Raw genomic sequence first — 22,070 nt, 5'->3', positions numbered from 1 at the left:
GGTGTGTGAACGTTGAATTCTGTGGGTCTGCGATCAGGCACACTAATTTTGTAAATGTAGTTTAAACATTTGAGAATATCTAACACGTTTCAAATGATTTATTTACAAAATTCGGTAAATCTTCAGAGGATATGTACGAGAAGACGTTTCAGTTTTCTTTTCAAAGTCGATATAGACGAATCGTAGAATTGTTCTTCTCGTATGCACCGTCTCAATTTACCTGTTAGTACCTTAGTACCTTATTGGAAAGGATCAATTACACACGAATCTTTCTTACTAAAAAACAGTTTTAAAATTGCTCGCGGCGACGCATACGCCAGGACCGCGAAGTTTCGTCGAAAAATACAAATTGTATATTATTCAGTACCATTGCAGGTTGAGTGCAGTGCAATATGATCCGTTTCGCGGCATGAACACACGCCTGCAAGAAACTTTGCCGCTGACGCGAATCAATTTCGCTCGTAAAACTTTTTTGCTGACGGCATTGTTTCCTCCTTTTTTTAATTCCTCTAATGCGTACAATTCGCTCTCTATACGTTCAGTAGTTTACGTACGTTTATGCAAATTGTGATCAACGCTAAGTTGTTTTTTAAGTTCTAGTCTCGTAGAAAAAGAGTCTATTAGTAAAATCGTGGTCCGATGTTGCTGTTTACTTTTTTTCCAATATTCGCGTTATTGCAACGCAGGTTCGTAACATAAAGCTTTTTATGCATTTGAAAAGACCAATCTCTTTCGTCGATTCGTTTGAACATAATTTAACTGCTAAGGAGAAAAAAATACTGTAACCACTTGAGACTATGTTCTCTCTTAATTGTAAAACCTTTTTACTTTGTTTACTATACAAAGCAAACTGAAGAAGATAACTCAGCGTGTGTGTATATTGTAATATTTGCTTTCGTTACTGCCAAGAGATATCGATCAACAGAGAGGCAACACGGGAAACGTAGATTGAAGAGTGCAGAGAAGTGAAAATTTACACATTTGTATCATATACTTTTTACATTGCTCTAAGAATACTTTCTAGTCAATATCATAATATTGTACGTATAGTACTCTTTTAAATCTTGCTTGAATCAATCGATAATGAATAAAGAACTCAAACTTCCTATACTAAAATTAATAAAAATCTGAAAATACATAAAAGTATTGAGAAAAAGTTAGTTTTATTCATACCAAAGTACCTGGAGCGATTAATCTTCTAATAAATTTCAGATATATACGAGACAGATTATGACACTCTCATTAGAATATTAAAATGCATTTCGCATGTTTTAGTAATTTTAGTATAGTTACAGTTTTGATAATGCACAGTATCTACAGCGTAAGTACACGTTTTTATTATAAATGTTACTATAATGAAATAACGAGTATTTCATATAAGATGTTTCTCTATATTTATTCATAATTCTTTTCAGTATATTTGGATATTGCATGGAAAGTATAAATGCAGTATGAATTACTTTACAAAGAACGAAGTTTTGTATCACATACACGTACATTTAAAAATATTTCTGTCTGCACAATGCCTTGGACAGTTATCAACTATTATTCCAATATGGTTTAGTGTCATTTCCTGTCAACAGAATTTACAAAACAAAGTGAAGGAACTAATAACTTTTTATCAATTAGTTGTACAAACATTCTTAATATCAAGTCATGTCAGTTTTTTAATTACATCGTTAAAATAATATATTTAGTATTTTTTAAAATATATTAGTCTCTTATTAATATTACGTATTAAGTATATTTTGGAGTTACAAATGAAATTATAATTGAGATCGTACACTAAATTAACGTAAAGTTATTAGTTCTCAGGATAGTTTCAACTCTTAACACACTTCTAATATTCCAGTTCATATGGTACTGTTAATGTAAATTTCAGCGTAACATATTGAGCGTTCAAAACGCTGTGTTAATGCTTAAACTACAAGCAAATAACAAAATGTGTGTATTGATTATCTAAAAGTAAAATGTGCGCTTAAATTATTGCAGTTTTAACATAGCCCCAAGCCACCGAGATGAATTGTATTCATAATTTCTGTAACTTATTGGTTTTCCCAATCTCGGCTTTTTAAAACAAGCTTCCTATATACTTTAATTAAAATACATATTATGCTGAAAACAACTAAAGATGCGTATTTCCTTAATGCATTAATGCATGACTGTTTGTTTCATTCTTTTTATATAAATTCCTTCTTCTCTATGCTAATTATCTGACTTAGCATCTTAAAATGTTAAACTTTTATATTAGACATAATATATTATAATGATATACTATTCAAATAATTATTTCGTTGCCATCTAAAAATATTCTTAACTTTCTTTGAAATATCATTATCTTCTAGAATTCACACCTCTCAAATCAAATTATAATTCTCATGGACAGTATGTGCAATTCTACAAACTTATAGTTTGTTTTTTACAAAATATCTCTGCATCATTACTAAAAATAACAGAACTGCAAAGATAAATTTGTGTCGCATCTGTTTAAAAGAGTTTTACACTGCGTGCTCCTTTCTCTCATTGATTCCATGTTTTCTTTGCAATTGGCAGTAACAAAAGTAGTCAGAGTAAAGTGTAGCACCGATGTTCTATACAGAATGGTATAATCGAAACCTTTTGTCCCATACACTTGCATCGCATCAAAAATTTTAGAACAAACTGTGAGATGTTTTTTGGTCACAATATATACAAGAATCAATATGAATGTAAAAAGTAAGCTTCCAGAATTTTTAATGTACATTAAAAAATTTATATGTATGTATGTTTCAATAATGATACAAACTTCAAATTACGAATAATTTAAAATTGGAAATCAAATAAAAAGTGATTTTCACCGTAGTGTGTTCTAACTTTTGAGATAAACTCGTTTATTAGAAAGTAAAAACGAAGGTGGTCAATATTTAAACGAAACTATTTGTTATGACAAATGATGCAAGTGTAGCCATTGCCGATATGTTACCACATTCACAGAAAACACTATAAACATGAAAAAATTTGTTTAACTTCAAAATAACCACCTTACCATTTATTAACAGTACTCGTGTTTATCTTTACAGAAAGATGTCGCGCATATGCGAAGGAATAGGAGAATAACGGTGAGTCAGAAAACGCGGTACAGAAAGACCTTGTATTCGTATAGAACACTTAAAATACTTTTTAACCCTTATGTTTATACCTCAATCTAGCTATGGACACTTCTTCCATCGCTCTGTATCGTGCATTCACTTCTTTCATTTATACTCGCATTATCACGTCGCTTACTCGAACAATACACTGTTTCATTATCGTTGTTAGGCGTGTGTACCAGCGGAAATTAAATAATGAGTAGCGCTGTTCGGACATTTGGGCTGTAAGAGGCCAAGGGAAAACAGGCTCACGAGAAATTATCACTTGCTGTTTCTGGTTTCACCTTTTTCTGTGGGGAGCTTGCCTGTGAGCGTATGTCTGAACCAGGTCTCTTCACCTGAGGATTACTCTTGACAGCTGTGGTCGGATCTGCTGGCAAAATGTTATTTGGTTACTTCTGCTTTAATATACATCCTTTTATCAGAAATAAGAGCGTACACTAACCTTGTAACCACCTGACTTGAGTTGCTGGTCCATATCCTTTGTCGTTCCTTGCAGCTATTCTAAATATTATGGCCGGTTTTGTAGTAGTATCGACGTGAGCGGCACTAAGAGAACTATTAGTCACCGAACAGGAATTATTCGAACCGCAATAGACTCTAATAAAGGCTAACTGATTTGGAGTTGACAAAATTGTCCTTGGTTCTCCGTCATTATTCAATGCAGTACTAGCACTCCGCACTGCTAAATAGACGGAATATTCCAGAATGGGTCCAACGTTGCTCGATGGTGGTTCCCATGAAATTTGAGCACCTTCTGCAGATTTGGAGATTTTTATGGCGCTAGGTGCTCCAGGGTATCCCGGAAGACACGTTTTGAATGCAGATACCTTGGAATGAGAAAAGGTACATTAACTTAATATCATTATTTTTATAATATGCATAGTTTGCATTTTATTTACCTCGCTCCAAGCACTTCGTCCACAACTATTCACAGCAGCAACTCTAAACTTGTAAGCAGTTCCAGGTTCTAAGGCAACCTTGGTTCTTCCTTTAAAAACATCCATAGTTAAAGGTTGCATGATGTCTAAGGGCTCGTCACCAGGTAAATAATAATGTTGTACAGTAAAACTCGTAGCTTTAATCACTCCCACATCGTACCACTCCGCTTCTTTCTTTTCTTCTTCGCTCTAAAAAAAATATTACAGATGCTCGTTATAAAAAATACGTAAATAGCAATTATAGTAGAAAAATATATAATATTACCTGTTCAGTTTTTATTTTTATTGGCTGTTCTGCTGAACCTAAAGCAGCTGTTGCTAACGTAGTCAACGCTGTAGAATCATCTCCGCTTTCTGATCTATTATCGTTCATTTTCTCTTGTTTCAAACTTTCTTTTTTACTAATATCTTCTTTTATTTCCATTTTGATTGGAGTCATCGGTTTTTGAATATCCATTTCCTTTTCAGGAGGTGCAACGCCATTCATAGTCGATGTTGGTGGTTCAGGAACTTTATCTTGTTCCATTGGCTCATGAGGCTGCTCCAATTTTAATTGCATCTCTGGAGTTATAATGGGAGTTGTTATTGGCATATTTACATCTGCAGGAGTTAAAGAAGAATCTGTAACCATTGGCTCGTCAGTGTCTTCCAACTTCTCCATTGACGAATTTTCCTCAGGAAGATCCATTGTCGGTTCCACAGCATCATCTTTTTTTTGAGCATCTTGACTATCCTCTTGGGAAAGTTGTGATATACTATCTTCAGGTGACATATGTTCAGGAGCTGGTGACTTTTCATGATCAGAAGTATATGTGTCCATAGACACATCTTTCATATCATTATTTTCAATTTGTTCGCTTTCATCATTTTCTAACGGCTCCTCCATAGCATCTGGCATAGATGCTTCTTCCGATGGAGCCTCTGTTGGTTCCTGCAAAGCAACACTTTCAGGCTTAAGTTGCGTTTCTTCTGATGATGGATTACTAACAATCTGCATGTCATTCTCGCTGGCTGGCTCAGGTTCGTTAGTAGCTTCCATAGGTACCTCACTTTCATCTGGCTGATCATCAACGGAAGGTTCTGGCTCTACTGGAAGTTCTTCTGCGGTACTCGTCGAAACAGGAAGCTCCGCTGCTGGATCTTCAGAATCTTCTGTATCTTTAACAGCAGACTCTTCTATATGAACATCATCCGTACTTGCAGCACCAATATCTTGCTCCATTTCTGCAGAATCAACAACTGACGACTCTTCTTGATTTTCTGGTGTAGGGTCCTCATCTAAATCGATCTTATCGTTCTCTTCGTCTTCAGATAAAAGAATATCCGCTGGACCATCGACTTGAGGAATCACGAAATTACCATCTCCATCAACTTGCATAGGTTCCCCTGCCCCCATTTGAGAAACCAAAGCAGCAGCTGTGGTAGCTTCATTCCCATTACAACTATCTTCCACTTTGTTATCTCCTGCTCCACCGTCATCAGTTGCTACCATGAAAGATAAGCCACCGGAAGGTTCTTGAACTGGGTCTATTAAACCTGCTTCTGCAGCTAATGCAGCCAACGCTGCATCGGTAGTAGCAGGTCCATCAGACGTAGAAGCTAACGAAGCCGATGGCTGCTTTTGTGATGGAAGGAATAACAGCTTCCCCGTGTCCATGGCATCTGATGCACTTGAGGTAGTTACTATTGAACTACTCGTAGGCATAAGAGTAACTGTCTTCGCTCCTCCGGGCATTTGCAACGTCACAGGCTTACCAGACACTGTGACAGCCTCTGGGGTTTTCTGTATCTGTGGCATAGTAACAATTTGGCTCTTTCCAGCGTTAAAGATGGCTTGTGGATTTCCTTTAGTAGCGATAGTCACGGTCTTTGGTACGCCACCTTGACCTGGCACTGTGATAGTGATAGGCTTTCCTGCAGTCCCACCTCCCATTGCTCCAGATGAAACAACAATCATCTTTACTCCTTGCTGATTAGTTACGTGATTAGATGCTGATAAGGGTAAGACATTGACGGGAGTAGTGATATTACCCGTTTGCCCGCTACCAGCCTGAGAGGTAGTAACAGCTTGCACAGCTCGCAAACCTGATCCTGTTGTAACCACGATTATTTGATTTCGACCAACCAGTCCACCATTGCCCCCTGGTTTCGTAATCATTATCGTTTGTTTGCCACTGATGTTCTGCCCTTTACTCATCGCCACGATATTAGAGGTTTTCATGGTCGTGAGAATCTTAGATCCTGCTACAGTGTTAGGATTTACCAATCTTAATATCGTTGGTCCTTGATTAAGAGGTTTCGCACCTGTTGCTTGTACAGCCTTACCAGGAATGAGACTAACTTTAGGCACAGTTGCTACCATACCTTGTCCAGTTTTCAGAAGATGTACAATTTGAGGCTGACCAGAGATATTTTGTCCCGGTTTTTGTAGAATAATTTGTTTGCTCTGCTGCGGAGAAGCAGTTCTCAGTACCGTTGCTCCAGGTGCAGCGAAACGTATTTGTTGACCTGGTTGAACATTCTTCATCCTAATAGTATTAGTCGTCGCTTGGGGAAGAATCGGCACGTTATTCATGCTTATTTTTGGAGTGACTGCAGCTGCTGCTGCTAGAGCAGCAATTCCTGACATAGCAGCTGGTGTCTGGCCTGCTACTGTTGTATTAGGGGCTGGAGCTGGTTCAGCAGTAGTTGTAGGTGCTGTAGTGACTACAGGAGAACGAATTCTGATGAGGTTTCCAGCGACTCTTGGAGTCATTGGACTCGACGGTTTTGTTGCGGCTTGTGATGCTACTGGTTTCTGAACTGGACTTTGTACAGTTGATTGTATTCGTACTGGAGTCTGTGCTAAGGATGGTCTCGCAGAAGTTGGAGTTGATGGAAGAGCAGCAACAGTAGTGATGGGCGGAGATGTAACAGGAACAGTAGCAGGCGTGACCACTGCTGGTGTTGTAGTAGGTGCAGTACTAGTTTGTGTGCTGACGGTAGGAAACGTGCCTGTTGTTGCTGGAGGCATGTCGTATTTCTGAATTTGTAGAATGTAGTACTGTGCAGATGGTGTGGCTGTCCAACTAACTTCCAATGTCTGCGTGGAAGCTCTGACTAATTGCACTCTGGATGGTGCAGGTGGTTTACTGACTTCTAGGTACCATAAATCTTTGCAACAGACCTATGAATCAAAAGAACATACTGTGTAACAGGTAAAACCATTCTCCAATGAACTAATTGAAGGACTAACCCTAACCTGATTGTTCCAAGCTTTGCGATATCCGTCTCGTCCAGACCATACGTAAAGTCTACTATGCACTCCAACTGCACAGTGACCAGCACGGGCACGAGGAACATTCTCTTCTAAGGAATCAACTTGTAACTGCTCCCACGTTAATGTTTCTAAAACAATATTTATTTTATATTAGACAATAAGAAGTATTTTGTACTCATTTATACAATATTAACTTACCTAAATTTAAACAGGCCAATGTACTTGTGCATTTCCATTCTTTCTCATGTGTTGCAACTTTAACATCATCAACAACAAGCGGTACCCATCCTCCGAAAACATACATCCGATGACCAATTAATGTGGCAGTGTGTAAGGAACGTGGTAATGGAGTAGGTCCATGGACCACAGGTTTGTTCCAAGTCATCGAATCAACATCGAGAAACCATAAATCACCCAACCGGCAGCCGCTCATTCCGCCGTAAATCACCAAACAGGATTTCCCTGTATTGCGATCAGTATAAGCCACTCCAGTATGGGACTCCCTGGGGGGTGGGGCATGCCCATGTGTTTGTGGCACATCCCAAGCTGTTGCTCCATTTGGGAGTAATTCAAGAGTGTACAGATCGTTCAAATATCTCGGGATATTGTTTTTAGGATCATCACTGTCATTAGCTAGACCTCCAAAAAGGAAGACCCTGTTACCAATAAGAGTAAAACTGTGTCCCAATCTTGGACATGGCGGTGGATCATGCTTTGGAGGCTTTGGTTTCAATCTTTTCCACTCCCATCTGCTAGCTTGTAGTTCATAGAGTTCATTGGAGTACTTTCCATACTCTACCATACCACCAAAAACCAAAATACGGGTGCCATCTACAACAAATCCATACGCTGCACAGCCAGGTGGGATGTCACCTTTTGTTGAGGGCACAAACCATTGATTAGTTGCTGTAAAAGATATTTATTTCCCATGAAAATGTGATAAAATACTTTATTCTAAATAAAAACATTTCTTAACATTACTAGGTACAAAAAATACAAAGTTTTATAATTTCAAGCAAAATCGTATTTACTTATATTAATTACATTTATAGTAATCTCAGTCTACTACTAATATTAACTTCATTAATACACATAATTCTACTTATTATATCCATAGAATAATTCTTACATACATAGAGTAGTATCATTCAAGAAAACATTTCAAAGTTGAACGCAAAATGCGCGGGTACGATACGCACGCGCGTAACTGGAACAACGTAACGAAAGAGAGAGAGAGTCGTGCGCATATATGATACGAAAGGGATGTATAAACGTAGAACGAAAGAGTGGGAGGAGAAATAGGAACGGAAGGAAAAAAGAGAAGGAAAGGTGAAGCGTGAACGTGGAATGACGGGAAACGCGGCGCGTTGCATGTCGGTGGTGGGGCGTATAGGACAGCAATGGCCGCTCCCGCGCGTATAAACATGAAAAATGACAGACCGCGCCAATTCTACCAATGAAACTATCACGATACTCCATAAATGAGACTTAAAAAGGCATGCCCGACAGGGGTATATCCGATCTAGAGGAAATCTATCGTGACAGGGCATCTGACACGAACAAAATTCGAGTTTCCACGGCGATCCGGCCGGTGACCGTCTTGTCAACGTATGCCGCCATCTTGGATCGCGGGAATCATCAAGAACGGCGCGCACCAAAGACGCACAGCAGCGATGCAACTTACCAGTGTTATAGACATGAAGCTCGTCGACAATGCCCTCGTTTCCACCGCCGAAAACGACCATAAGGTCTTTAATGGCAACTGCCCTGTGCCCATGCCTGGGTCTAGGCTGGGGCCCGGTCGGATTTGTGATCCGCTTCCACTTTAGCATGGGTGCCGCCATGATGACCGTCGATCACATCATTTTTTCATACCGCGCGACTATGCACCACCGAGTTACCCCTAGAGCAGTGGGACGCCCGATGGTTTCGAAGATAGTGCGTCCTTCCTTATCTTCGAACTTGCGTCCCCTCGATAATCACGATTCAATTTTTCCAGTCCGACTCGAACGAATTCGAAAGTTCGCACACTCGACGAAAACTTACTACTCTCGATGTTCTCAGCACCGTCGATATCGTACGTTTCGATTCTAACCTCCCTTTACCCGTCGTATTTCGCGGACCGTCCGTTCGCGGCGATCTTAATGGATCGTAGGCGCGAATTTGAGATCGAATGAATTATTTCCGATCGGAGTTTCGAATTTTGGGAATTCTATGCGATACAGAAGACGTCTGTAACGCAACACGTATACACAGAGACGCACACCGTATATTTACGTTCACGATGTTTACGGCACTGGTCTCACGTCTTCTAGTGTGCCCGCTCAGCGATCACCAATGGCCCGGCTGTGTATATATTTTTCACGTTGCACAATCATCGTTGCAATCAAATAACGGTCGTGATGGTATATTTCACTCGGGGTTGATCTTTTCAGAGTAGCCGCGGCCGTTTTCGGGACGAGCTGAGTTTTACGTCCCTTTTGAAACTCCCGTCAAACGGACGAAAAACGGCGCGATAAAAGATTTCACTATGCACTGATAACCACTGTACGAATTACATGAATTGTAACGTATAGATGGGTCGATGAAATGTGACGAGCATACAGTAAGAGGTTTGTAGTACTTGCCGAAAAAAACTATTGCAATCAGTAGTTTGACGGCACGCACAAGCGGCCTCCGCAATCTTCGTCCACCATTGCACACAACTTGCGTCGGTAACAACCGCATATGTTACCAACTTATGTTCGTCTGGGGATTTTTAGGAATTTCGTTCGATGATGCGCCTTCTTCTGCGGTTCATTTTCATCTGTTGCTTTTGGAACGCCCTAAATACGATCGTAAGATCTTGTTGAAACTGTAACACTGTATGATACGTATCTAATGACTGTATATTCAATGCATAAATTGACTTATTTAGATAACTTTATCGATAATCGAATTGATTACGATATGAGAGAGTGTCACTTGTGTTCAAAAATATTATATTAATGTCAACATGAGTTTATTATAATATAAAAGAAAAGAATACTGCAAAAACACATCAGAATAACATTTATTGAATAGGCAAAACATAAATCGTACAAACCAGAGGCATTTATATAAAATTCAGTTATGTTCTTGTGCTTAATCTTTTGTAAAGATTATTGTATTCTGTCAATATATTGTTAAAATACGCTTTGTATTATTTAAATATAAAGAAATAATGATAATGATGACGAAAATATTTTTTTCATGGGATATTACTGAAGAAATACATTTTCACATCGTGGATTAATATGTTTATGTTTCATGATATTTACAATACTTTTTGGAATGATATATTTTCTGTTTTACATAAGTAAAAAATAATAAAATTAAGGCTGCATTAAATTCTAATGCTTTATAATGCATACAATTTATAAGTGAACATGATACTGTTAGTGTTAGATACATACATGTAAAAAACTAGAAAATAATTATCGGAATTGTATAGGACTTATCCTTAAACCAATACATTCTTTACCAATTAATGCAACTTCACAGACTTTACACACTGTTTCTTTGAATTGTGGCAAATAACTTGCGCCACATAATGGACATTTAACTTCTGGTTTTCCTCTGTAAATTGGAACAAATGTGCTTGCACACAATGAGAATGGATTATGCTCATTGTATGCTAGTTGATGCTCATCCACAGGATTCTTATCACATGCCTGAAGAGAGAAAAATAAATGAAATAATACTGTTTTACAATTATATATATTAATTAGACACATAAAAAGATACATACTTGTAAGATTTTCCTAACTTGCTGTGCTAATTCTGGTTTAGGCCCTAATTCAAGTAATCTTCTTGCAAATGAAGCAGCAGTTTTATAGTTTTTCAATTTGAAGAACATATTTACAGCTATCCTTAAAGTGAGAATCTGATGTACAGGCTGCAAACTGCAGTGTGTGAAGTAGGCAGCCATTTCACAGATTCGTTTCTGTTCAGCCAGGGTAGCTTTAGGCAAATTCTTTCTTTCTGTTTCCATCTTCAATCCTAGAATATATTCTCTGCAAATTTGAATCAGTTGTTCTGCTTCCGCAATATCTTGTCTTGTATCAACAACAATTAGTGGCACACTAAGTAAAATTGCTTGGAACTTTTCTATCGCTTCCGGGAACTTTCCGCCAGTCGTCAAGTGATAACATACTTGAAGTCTTTGAACTAAATCAGTAAGATGTAGTCCAACTGCAGGTAACCCACTCTTTGGGTTCGTATCCTTCCAATTTCGTTGAGGAAATGCATACGATGACGGTATATTAGGTAAGGTATCAAATGCCGTTTTCGCACGAGCAAAAGTATTCATAAAAAGATTCTGATAAGGTGCAAATTCTACGACACCAACTTGATCATTTAATAATCTAAATGCAGTTTCAAATGATCCAGCCAATATATGATCCACGACTAATTGAGAATTATTCACCCAATACTGCGTTGGTGGTACTCCCTTTGTAGGTGGTGAGTAGTATCCTTGATCCACTGCTGGTGCCGCAGCTTCAAGCTCAGGCGGCAGATCCACGTCCTCAACATCCCATCCAGCAGCACTTTCCTCACCTTCAGGAACTGGCTCAGCTTCACCACCTTCTTCATCATCAATTCCTAACTCTTCATCATTGCCCCATCCTTCTGCAGGAACAGTATTGTCTTCTTCTGGAGCCAAAGCTGCAGCTACTTGACTCTTCTCGCGTGACAGCATAGCACCCTCGAAGAAACCTTTCGATACTGTTAATAAAGGCCAATTATTTTCGGCTTGCTGAATGGGTACTGGAGGTCGGAGGTATACTGCTCCTTTTTCGAGGGCAGAAAGTTCTTCGCTCATGGAACTGTACTGGACATCATCTTCTGAAGAGGAGATACCGTGAATTTTCTCTGTTACGTAAGCTAACGACGCCTGGCCAGAGTTCTGTAATACAAAAGGATAAAATAAATATCTTTAGAAGAAATATTACGTACCAAAAATTGTAGAGATACATACCCGTAAAATTTTTGCGCGCTCATAAATATCTCCAAGTAACAGACTACCCTGATACTGACCCGAAACGTCTTTCCTGATTTCTGCGATTTTTATCATTTTACGTAACTTTTCCAAGTTACCAGTTATGAGATACAAGAACGATAACTTTTCGAAATTCTTTGTCCTTTGGTAACACATCTCTACAACTTGATGGTTACCCTGCAGTAAGGCTGCTTGTGCCAAACTTTCCCAACATGATTTTTGATCAAGAGATCTCGCTGCTTCTAAAGCGACTTCGATGTTTCCACATTCGAGAGCCAGACCGAATCTAGTTTTTTCATCTTTAACAAAGTGCAAAGCGACTTCAGGATATCCTTTTTGTTGCAGGTATGCAATTATAGATTGACCAACAAGATTTGCATTGCGAACCATGTGTAAAACTTCTTCATACTTTCTATTGATTAAAGCCAATTTGAATTTATATTCAGTTGGGTCTATTCGTAGGATTCTTGGTTTACATTCTCTGTCAAGGCAGTATACTTGATTGCCTTTGACTCTGGTTACATAGATTGGCAAATCTAATGTGCGAATGATACCATGATCACCGTTGCTGATCGCATATTTAATCTGGTTACTTGTAGTATAAATAAATACTCCAGAATCATCCCAAGCTCCCGACTTTACCCTAGTATTTTCATGTACGAAGCAAAGAGATTCTAATCGTCGATTGCAAATATTAACAGTATGTTTTGCGAGCAAGGCAACGTGAGACATGTCGCTGGACCAAACGACATATTTGCATTTAGAGATCTTTATCTCTGCCAATGTTCTCTTCTGTTGAATATCAAAGAGAGTTACTTGATCAGCATCGCGTAGCAGAAGCATTCCTGTCCCAGCATAAAATATTTCATCACAATTTGGAGTCTGTACCATTTTTGTTACTTCATTCTTCAAATTTTTGATGATTAACTGCAACAAAAAATTACAATGTGATTTATAATTATCTTTACACAATGTAAGAAACTGAAGTTCTCAAAATACATACAGAATAAGATCTATCTAACACAGCAAAGCGATTTCTGGCTACCCAAATGGCAGTGACACCTGGAGCTCGTTTTGTATCAGCTTCAGTGTTTGAATCACCTTCGCGCGGTATCATATAAAGATCATAAGTACTGTTTTCGATATTATTAGGTGATCTTGTGCAGATTAAAACAGCATTTTCAGCTTGGTTGTATGACATACTGTAAGGAGGTGTTTTTCCACCTCCACGAATTTGCATAACAGATGTATCTTTTGAAGTAGTAAAGTCTAATTTTCTAAGGAAACGTTCTTTCACATAATAAAGAACATTTCCATAAACGGCATACGCTGGACGTTCTCTCTCAAGCTTGAAAATAATCATTCCAGAGTCATGTCCAGCAGCAAAGAGATTTAGTGTAGGATGTGCTGCTAGAACCCAAAATCTTTCATGTTCTCTTCTAAATGTATGCAAACAGGTACGTTTTGACATGTCCCAAACACGAATACTTTTATCTTCTGAATTTGAAAGAATTAAATCTTGTCTAGGGTGGAATAGAACACAAGAAACATTATTGTAATGTCCACGACAAGTATCCACCTCCCATGCTTTAGCATCATTCATTCTCCACATTTTAATCTGGCGGTCATCAGCTCCAGAAACAATCAAAGGTAATGTGGGATGAAAGCATGCCCAATTGACACCTCTATCATGTCCTTCAAGGACATGTTTTACTACAGCATCAGCTTGGCCAAATAAATCTGTTGCTCCAGGATTTTTTAAATGATCTTCCAATCCTCCTGGACCAGGAGCTACATTTTTCTTTCTTAAGCCAGATATATCCCATACTCTAACAGTTTGATCTAAAGAAGCTGATACTATGATATCTTCAGTTGGGTGAAACTGTGCACACATTACATAGTGATTGTGTCCAGTTAAGACACAAATGCAAGTACGACTTTGCCAGTTCCAAATACGGATTGTCTGGTCATCTGATGCACTTAGAATCCATGGATATTCTTGATGGAATACAATTGTTCTGATATAATCTAAATGACCTAATAGTGTGAAAATGCATCTGCGTTGCTTGTAATTCCATACTTTAATTTTATAGTCATCACCACCAGATACAAACAGTGGTTGTTGATTATGGAAACAAATTCCACGGACAGGTCCATCATGTTCATCAAATTTCTCTAATAGAGTACACATACGATAGTCCCATAATTGTATAACTCCATTATGTAGACTGTAACAAATACATCAAAACTACTGTAGAATTCATACAAATAAAAAAAATTATATACTATACTATATAAAAATTATATACTATATACATCTTCGCTAATGAAATAAAGCTACATATTCTTACGAAATTTTAACGATAGGATATAAAAAATAATGAATAATAGTACAGTAAATACCTCGCTAAAACCCAGGGGCGTTTTGGATGAAAAGATAACCCTTTTACACGAGCAGATTTTGTTTCTAATTTCGTCAACATGATTCTATTAATTGTTAAATAAAATTGTATGTTTAAGGAAACATTCCCCACTTCTAACCTTTGAAAATTTGACACGACTGAAGACACGTCACTATTATTGCCACGAAGTACAGAAGCTCGATAGATAGTGCAGTCCACGTGCACTGGTAAGTACTATTACGAAAAGAAATTTAACGTTGCACTGTATTTATTTAAAGATTATAATGTACATTTTATTATATTACAGTTAGGGTAGTCATATATTTATTTTTCCAGTATATGTCTGATCTTTCGAATTAATTAATTAGTTTAGAGTTTCAGGTTTTAGACAACATTTTCAACAATAGCATAATGTTATAATAATCTTAGAAAATGTGCAAAGAATAATTACAAACTTAAAGTAAAATTATATTAGGATAAAATTACATTTAAAGTAAAGATTTTGATAAAATTTTTAGAATCATTATATGCCATTGTGTTACTTTTGGATTGGTTTAACTTTGTTTTAGTAAAGTGTGCGCATACTCATTTATGGAACACTTGTTCCGTCGTCTGGTCTTCTACTGCCGATTTTAAAATCTTGTATTTCTTCACTTATTTTCCTTATAATTTAAATATTTAATATAATTGCAACACTTTATAAGATGTTATAAAATAATTTAGTAGAATTTTTAATTTTTTTAATTTCTGGAGCAGAGTAAACAGTTTATTGCTTTTTCTAAGTGAATGCTGATGTGAACAGCGGCCGGTATATTCGAGTGAAATACATAATGCGAAGGACTAATGTTAGTCATTTTCATTTGTTGATTTTGTTTGTTTTACTCAATACATTTATTTGTGTGAATTGTACCAAATCACCTTCAAGTGAAGAACTCAAAGCACAAAAATTTCCTCCTTGTGCAGCTTGTAAAGTTTTAATAAATAGCTTTAAAAAGGTAATATTAGTATTGTATACATTGTTAAATAAAAGTTTATTTGCTTACGAACATGTTTATTTTTTAATACATAATTTTTTTCATAGGGTATAGAAAGAACAAGTCGTGAAAAATTTGATGGTGGTGACAGTGCATGGGAGGAAGATAAATTAGGTTCATATTCAAAAAGTGAAACTAGATTAATAGAAATACAAGAACATTTGTGTAAAGAAGTAGAGCGTGGTGAAACCCAATGTCATGCTTTAGCAGAAGAGTTGGAAAACACAATAGAAGATTGGTGGTTTAATCATCAACAAACACATCCAGATATTTATGATTACATATGTATTCAACAAACAGAACGTTGTTGTCCTAAAGACCATTTTGGTCCACATTGCTTACCATGCCCAGGTTTCCCGGATAAAATCTGTAACAGTAATGGAAAATGTAAAGGAGCAGGCACTAGGAAAGGAAGTGGCGGATGTGTTTGTGATAAAGGCTATGAAGGAGATAATTGTTCGGAATGTGCAAGTGGATTTTATGAATCTTATAAAGATGAAAATAAGCTACTTTGTTCTCAGTGTCATATTGCTTGCGATGGTGCTTGTAAAGGAGCAGGACCTAAAAGTTGTGAAAAATGTACAAAAGGATGGCAAATGTTAGAAGAACAAGGTTGTATTGACATTGATGAATGTATGAAAAGTGATAAATATTGTCCTGGAAATCAATTTTGCATTAATAAAGAAGGAGGCTATACATGCTTAAGTAAGTTATGAGAAATACACTTGAGGAATAACTTGAAAACTAATTCATTATCCTATTTTAGGTTGTGATAAAGCTTGCAAAGGTTGTACCGGTGATGGTCCAGATATGTGTTTGAAATGTGCAGAAGATTATTACAAAAAGGACAATTTATGCATAAGTAAGTGTCACAGTAAATATGTGATTGTAATTTTCTAAGAATATATAATTTGATATAATATAACTGTTGTTATAGGTTCTGATCTTCTTGGACGCAAACAACAAGAAAATATTGCACGATATGCTACATATTTTGGTCTCTGTGTGGCAACATGTATTATTTTCCAGAGGAACATTTATATAGCAAGTGTAATTGGATTGTTAGTTGGTATTTACATATCAGTTTCAGAATATATGATAGCTCATAGTAATATTCAAGATACAACTGCAAATGTAGATATCTTAAGCCCAACATAAATAGTTAAATAGTAATATAGATGTGATTATTTTTATCAATAAAAATATGTAATGCAATACATAAGAACATATTAATTATTAAAAATCGTAAAATAGATATAATAATAAGAACCATTAAAAATTGTTTAATCCGAATTTATCGTAACATTCCTTTACATGTCTTGAATTTAATAAACTCTAATAGTATTTAAATATAAAGTCAACTTCAACGATTTTGACCAACTCATTACAGTTGTCACTTTTTGTCACTGCCGTCAATGTAATGTTATCTGATATCCAATAGTGGGACTTGCCTTGTGTCTTATGCCTTATGCATCTATTATTTCCTACCTTGCTTTAATTCGCTGATACTTAATTCTTGCGCTAGAGGGCTACAGTGACAAAAACATTCTCGTAAGGCAATACATCTAGTATTGGTTATATGTATGAACCTTAACTGAAATAGGTCATGTAATATTCAAAAACATATCCATATCCATATTATTATTTTTTGGAAGAAGCTATGTCAGTGCAAAGCTTATTATAAAATCACGAAAAAAAAGTTTTCATATATATTATTAATAGAATTGGATGCGAAATGATCAAATAATATAAATTTTAAACGTTATTTAAACTTTTCATATATCAAGATAAGAAATTAATGGATGAAAATTTATTTTTCTATCTATTACGGGTGTTGTTATAGCTGTTCCAGTCATATTTACTTGTATTTTTATGTGTTTTATTAAGGTCGACATTATCATAACCCGGTTATAAGAAAGAACAATTTTCGTCAAATTTCAGTAACTGAGACTTATGTCCGATTTCGACCACTAGATGGCTAAGGTAATTATTGTTTCTCGTAGTTAAAATAGTATCCTTCAGATATACATTTGAATGTGATATTTCGAAACTTTGCAATACTCTATAAATATCCATATTAATAATTTTTGTGGCGTTTGTTGTGATAACAGGCATTATTTATTTCAAAAATACAAATTGTTGTATGAATCCACCTTTTCGTATAATTAAATCATCACTTACGTCGATACGTCGTACGTATCGAAGCACTTCATATAGTATTAGTTGGTGTTAATTTTTGTTTAAGCATATCCAGTCTTAATAGACGGAACAGCAGGTTTTGCAAATAGTGTTAGGTAGACAGAAAGCGATGCCGGCTCGAAATTTATTTGGCATCATCGTCGGCCTGTTAAGTATTTAGTATTTAGGTTTAAATTTGTCGTGTAAGATCTCATATACAATCGCCAAGTCATCAGTCTGTAGATTTTTCGTGCGTTCCGCCTTCGCTTCTCATCTCCGATGAGAAGGTCGCTTTCTTTTCTCTCTTTTCGGTGACCAGCCAGGGTGTAGGTATGTCAGCGTACCGTCTGACCCTTGGGGTGGCGAAGTTCACAGACGAGCTTCGCCTCCGGGGCCAAAGAAAACCAGGGCGAGCTCGGAGGTAACCATCCTCTGCCGCATCTATGACTGTATCGTATTATCACCTGTGGGTCGTGTACCGGTGGGTCAGCTCATCCCTTGGTAGAGTCCACCGACTGGGGCGGACAGCACGGCACGGAGCACCGGAGGCGGCCTGGAGACGTCGACCGCGTCGCCTTGGCTTTCCTCGCCTGCCGTGCCCGTCGGGTCTGGCCAGGTGCCGGCCGACACCCTGTCTGGGCTGTATGCTTGCATCTTCGTCCGGGGGTGCGTTAGGGTTTCTGGACACGCTGAGTGCCGGGAGGTTGCCGGTCTTAACTCTTTTGCTGAACTCAACCAAGGTGGGAGGATTTGCACCATTGAATGCCGATTTGCGGCGCGGCGCGGTAGAGTCCCTAAACTTTGCTTCGTGACAGCTTGGCAGTTCTCTATCTTGGGGCCTAAACTGAAGTCATGGATGGAACTTTGATTCTAGCGATTTCTTTGGTTTTGACTTTAAGATTCAAGCGTTTGACTTTAAGTTTATTGTAAAGGGAGATCAATGGAACTTTGATTCCATTGAATTTTTGCGGGTTTCCAGTCGCAGCGACCTCCTCGTGGTGAGACCTGGGCAATTGGTGGTAACTGAGCTAATAGGTTACAAATTGCAGATTGTAGTTATATCAGCAGATATACAAGAAGATCGAATTATGAGCACACATACATGTATATATAAATTTGCAGCTTTTATCGACTTAGTTGCATTTGATTACATTACATGTAATTCCCAGAAACAATGTTTTTGAAGGCAGAGTTTTCTGACGAATATGTCCGAACTATTTCTCGTACGAATGAGACAAGTTCAGACATGGTTGTTAGAATATCAGTTTGTCAGAAAACGAGTCCACTGTAATCGCAGCCTTACGCCCTTAGGAGAATGGGTCTGTTCTATACCTGGTATCTACTGTAACCACTAGATGGCTATAACATCATAACTTTGCTCGCAATACAAATGAGTTCAAAAGTATTAAATAAGTGTTTTCTCTACTATTTTGTTTGCAATACTCATATCATATCCATAACAATTTTTTGCGAGGGAGATAATTTTCCGCTCCGTAAGTCAAAGTAAAGATAAATATATTTCGCCCTATCGAATGAACAAGTCGTATTCGAATTGTTATTAGTTGACTCTTGGCAAATAATTTTATGTCGAATGTCGAATGTCGAGTCTGATTTAATCTTGTATTTCGTTTTAGCCACTGAGTAAACCAATTTTTATATTTTGGTATTATATGAGCTTAATGAAGTAAAGGTGGTATATTAATACAAATTTAATATGTTGTTATAATAAATTAGCACGCTGTGAAGTTACTGAAATGGAGGTAAATTATTTGTATGATGCTAATTGAAAATGATTAAATGACGAGTTGTCATCGTCAGTGACATAAGTATGTATTTAGCTAGAAGAATATGCTGGAAATAACTCAAACCGAATAAACGATTAAATGAATACAACTTTTTGTCCATAAATCCAATAAATTTTGAAGTAGTAAATAGTATAAATAAATGCGAAAGAAATATGTATCATATGCCTGCCCACTTTACGAATAACATCATTCATGTTTCCAATTTTGTAATTGCAGATTGCAAATTAAATTAAAGTGTCTGCAATAAAGTATGAAACAATAATTATTTATCTTTTACTTGTATTATATAATTAGATATATTATATGTATTAGATGTATTATATCTAATTATATAATACAACTAATATGTAATTTAATTTGGTGAAACACGATTCGAATAATCATTGACCATTCTGACAAATGACTGAAATACTTAGTCAGGGATTGTCAGGAAGACAACAAATTGGAAAAAAAACAAATTCGCTTTTGTCTTCAAAAGTTACAAGAAGAAATATAATTGTTTCTGTCCTATTTTCTATTTTTTAAAGTAAGAAATTTCATAAACTCATATCCTGGAACTAAAGTTATAGTCATATGAAGTAATAAAATGTTCCATAATAATATTAAAAAGAGTATATGAATTATAAAAGGAAAAGAAAATTACAAAGAAATACTAATAAAATATTAACAAAAAACTAATTTCATTAAATTATTCAATTCTTTATTTATAAATTATAAAATCATCATACAAAGGCGCCATTTTGTTTGAGCAATTGCGTCGGTCGTCTGTGAAAATGTGGAATCGTGGTACAGACGTATGAATGTGTTGCGTGTTGAAGGAGGGTAAGAACACACGTGGGGGTGGATAGTCATGTGATCAACTTCGTGATGCTTCCGTATTGGCTATTCGCTGGCCGATGATAATGCGTGAGCTACCTCAAACGAGTGAAACTGATCAACGACAGTCTGATTAAGGTATTCTTCCATTTACAGAAAATAGTTGGTCAATGTGTATAAAATGGATGACTAGATCACTGAACACTTTTTTGAAATTATTTTGTGTTCATGCTTGTAAATCAATTAGTAGTTTTAATTACATTTGAGTAACACACAATGATTAAAAAATTTTAATTTTTAAGTCATGTCCATTCTTAAGTTCATGTTTTCTTTATTCGTGTGTTTGGTGAAACAGCAAGCATCAGTTAAAATACATAACATTTATGAAATTGCTGTTGATATAGAAATAGTTTTACTTATACTGATTAAAATATAAAAATTTGTTATGATCAAAGTATAGCTCTACTTACAAGAGTAAATTAAATTTATACATATTTGCAACGTTATAATACATTATAATTCGTATGGTAAAATCAAACACTTATCTATCTACTCATATTTGAAGTGATAATCATTATATATGTTTCTATAATTATTTAACAAATACATACTAAATTATTAAAAATGTGTCAATAAGATTTAAAAAAACTGTAAAGTCTTTTGTAGTGGGGGTAACGAACCGCACGAGAAAGATCGGGTACGAGTGTTCCAGCATTCCGTCACGGGCGCTCGTGATCGACGGAAGTGTTGTGACGGTACGAAAGGGATTGTACCGGAAAAAATCGAAAAAGTCTATCATAACGATTTTGTTCAAAACAATTAGAGCATATAGTGTGTATAAAAATCAATAACGTTTGTCACAATGAAAATTTATCATTGAAAGTCGTGAAATCTACGATCCAGTATCCTAACCTAGCTGGATGGTTTTTAAACAGGTGTCGGAGGTTCTATGTATTCAGGTATTTTAATTATTATTATAGAATTGTTATTATTTGAGGTAATAATATCTTGTCACGATTTGTAACAATTTATAACTGAAAAGTTACTTCAATATCTTTGATCTACATAGAGTATGTAAAATAATGCGTAATGTATATAATAATGAGTTAAATGTTTAGTAAAAAGTTTTAGAGAATTTAATGCACATATATATTATGAATGCCTAAGACTATTTTAAGTAGTATATTTTAATTAAATATTGTTTTTTTTTAAAGGTTTTAATTAGTACATTATTTCATTTTATACTTTATATTATTTTACTTACAACAGAAAATTTCTACAATATCTACTTTATAAAAGTTAAATTCTGTATGCTACAAGTCATCTGTAATTATTTTTTCACCATATACGCTCTGTCAGCATACATTTTAATTGACGCTAACAGGTTTCCTTCCTGCATGAATATTTTCCTTTCCTCTAGATCTGTATTATGCGATAAAAAATCCTTTTTTCATCGAGTGGATGACGTCACTCGATGGGTATAATGA

The 22,070-nt window shown here is 36.2% G+C and overlaps 3 protein-coding genes across 3 annotated transcripts; 1 reads left to right on the top strand and 2 right to left on the bottom strand.

Annotated features, from left to right (window-relative positions):
- Window positions 1-2,859: 2,859 nt before the first annotated feature.
- Hcf (Host cell factor) lies at window positions 2,860-9,494 on the bottom strand. Its single transcript, XM_076379826.1, has 7 exons — window positions 9,013-9,494; window positions 7,527-8,234; window positions 7,311-7,456; window positions 4,335-7,235; window positions 4,031-4,258; window positions 3,574-3,958; window positions 2,860-3,498 (listed from the first exon to the last, which is right to left on the bottom strand). Exons 1-7 carry the CDS (start codon window positions 9,170-9,172, stop codon window positions 3,377-3,379), a joined length of 4,650 nt encoding a protein of 1,549 aa, XP_076235941.1. The 5' UTR covers window positions 9,173-9,494; the 3' UTR covers window positions 2,860-3,376.
- Window positions 9,495-10,591: 1,097 nt separating this feature from the next.
- On the bottom strand, window positions 10,592-14,963 carry Alphacop (coatomer subunit alpha). Its single transcript, XM_076380480.1, has 5 exons — window positions 14,752-14,963; window positions 13,352-14,576; window positions 12,328-13,275; window positions 11,098-12,255; window positions 10,592-11,020 (listed from the first exon to the last, which is right to left on the bottom strand). Exons 1-5 carry the CDS (start codon window positions 14,829-14,831, stop codon window positions 10,784-10,786), a joined length of 3,648 nt encoding a protein of 1,215 aa, XP_076236595.1. The 5' UTR covers window positions 14,832-14,963; the 3' UTR covers window positions 10,592-10,783.
- A 418-nt stretch (window positions 14,964-15,381) lies between these two features.
- Window positions 15,382-17,057, top strand: Creld (Cysteine rich with EGF like domains). Its single transcript, XM_076380479.1, has 4 exons — window positions 15,382-15,745; window positions 15,832-16,489; window positions 16,551-16,646; window positions 16,722-17,057. The coding sequence occupies exons 1-4, from the start codon at window positions 15,581-15,583 to the stop codon at window positions 16,940-16,942; spliced, it is 1,140 nt and encodes a 379-aa protein (XP_076236594.1). The 5' UTR covers window positions 15,382-15,580; the 3' UTR covers window positions 16,943-17,057.
- Window positions 17,058-22,070: the final 5,013 nt, after the last annotated feature.

Source organism: Calliopsis andreniformis, chromosome 6, assembly GCF_051401765.1.
Source record: "Calliopsis andreniformis isolate RMS-2024a chromosome 6, iyCalAndr_principal, whole genome shotgun sequence".
NCBI lineage: Eukaryota > Metazoa > Arthropoda > Insecta > Hymenoptera > Andrenidae > Calliopsis > Calliopsis andreniformis.
The sequence above is the reverse complement of the archived record's forward strand: the minus strand, read 5'-3'. Positions and strand labels throughout refer to the sequence as shown.

Coding starts and splice junctions, on each gene's coding strand:
- Hcf (XM_076379826.1), bottom strand. CDS start 9,172: ATGGCGGCACCCATGCTAAAGTGGAAGCGGATCACAAATCCGACCGGG. Junction 8,235..9,012: donor GCTTCATGTCTATAACACTG/GTAAGTTGCATC, acceptor TATCTTTTACAG/CAACTAATCAATGGTTTGTG. Junction 7,236..7,310: donor GCAAAGCTTGGAACAATCAG/GTTAGGGTTAGT, acceptor TTTGATTCATAG/GTCTGTTGCAAAGATTTATG.
- Alphacop (XM_076380480.1), bottom strand. CDS start 14,831: ATGTTGACGAAATTAGAAACAAAATCTGCTCGTGTAAAAGGGTTATCT. Junction 12,256..12,327: donor AGCGCGCAAAAATTTTACGG/GTATGTATCTCT, acceptor TTTGTATTACAG/AACTCTGGCCAGGCGTCGTT. Junction 11,021..11,097: donor AAGTTAGGAAAATCTTACAA/GTATGTATCTTT, acceptor TTCTCTCTTCAG/GCATGTGATAAGAATCCTGT.
- Creld (XM_076380479.1), top strand. CDS start 15,581: ATGCGAAGGACTAATGTTAGTCATTTTCATTTGTTGATTTTGTTTGTT. Junction 16,490..16,550: donor AGGAGGCTATACATGCTTAA/GTAAGTTATGAG, acceptor ATCCTATTTTAG/GTTGTGATAAAGCTTGCAAA. Junction 16,647..16,721: donor AAAGGACAATTTATGCATAA/GTAAGTGTCACA, acceptor CTGTTGTTATAG/GTTCTGATCTTCTTGGACGC.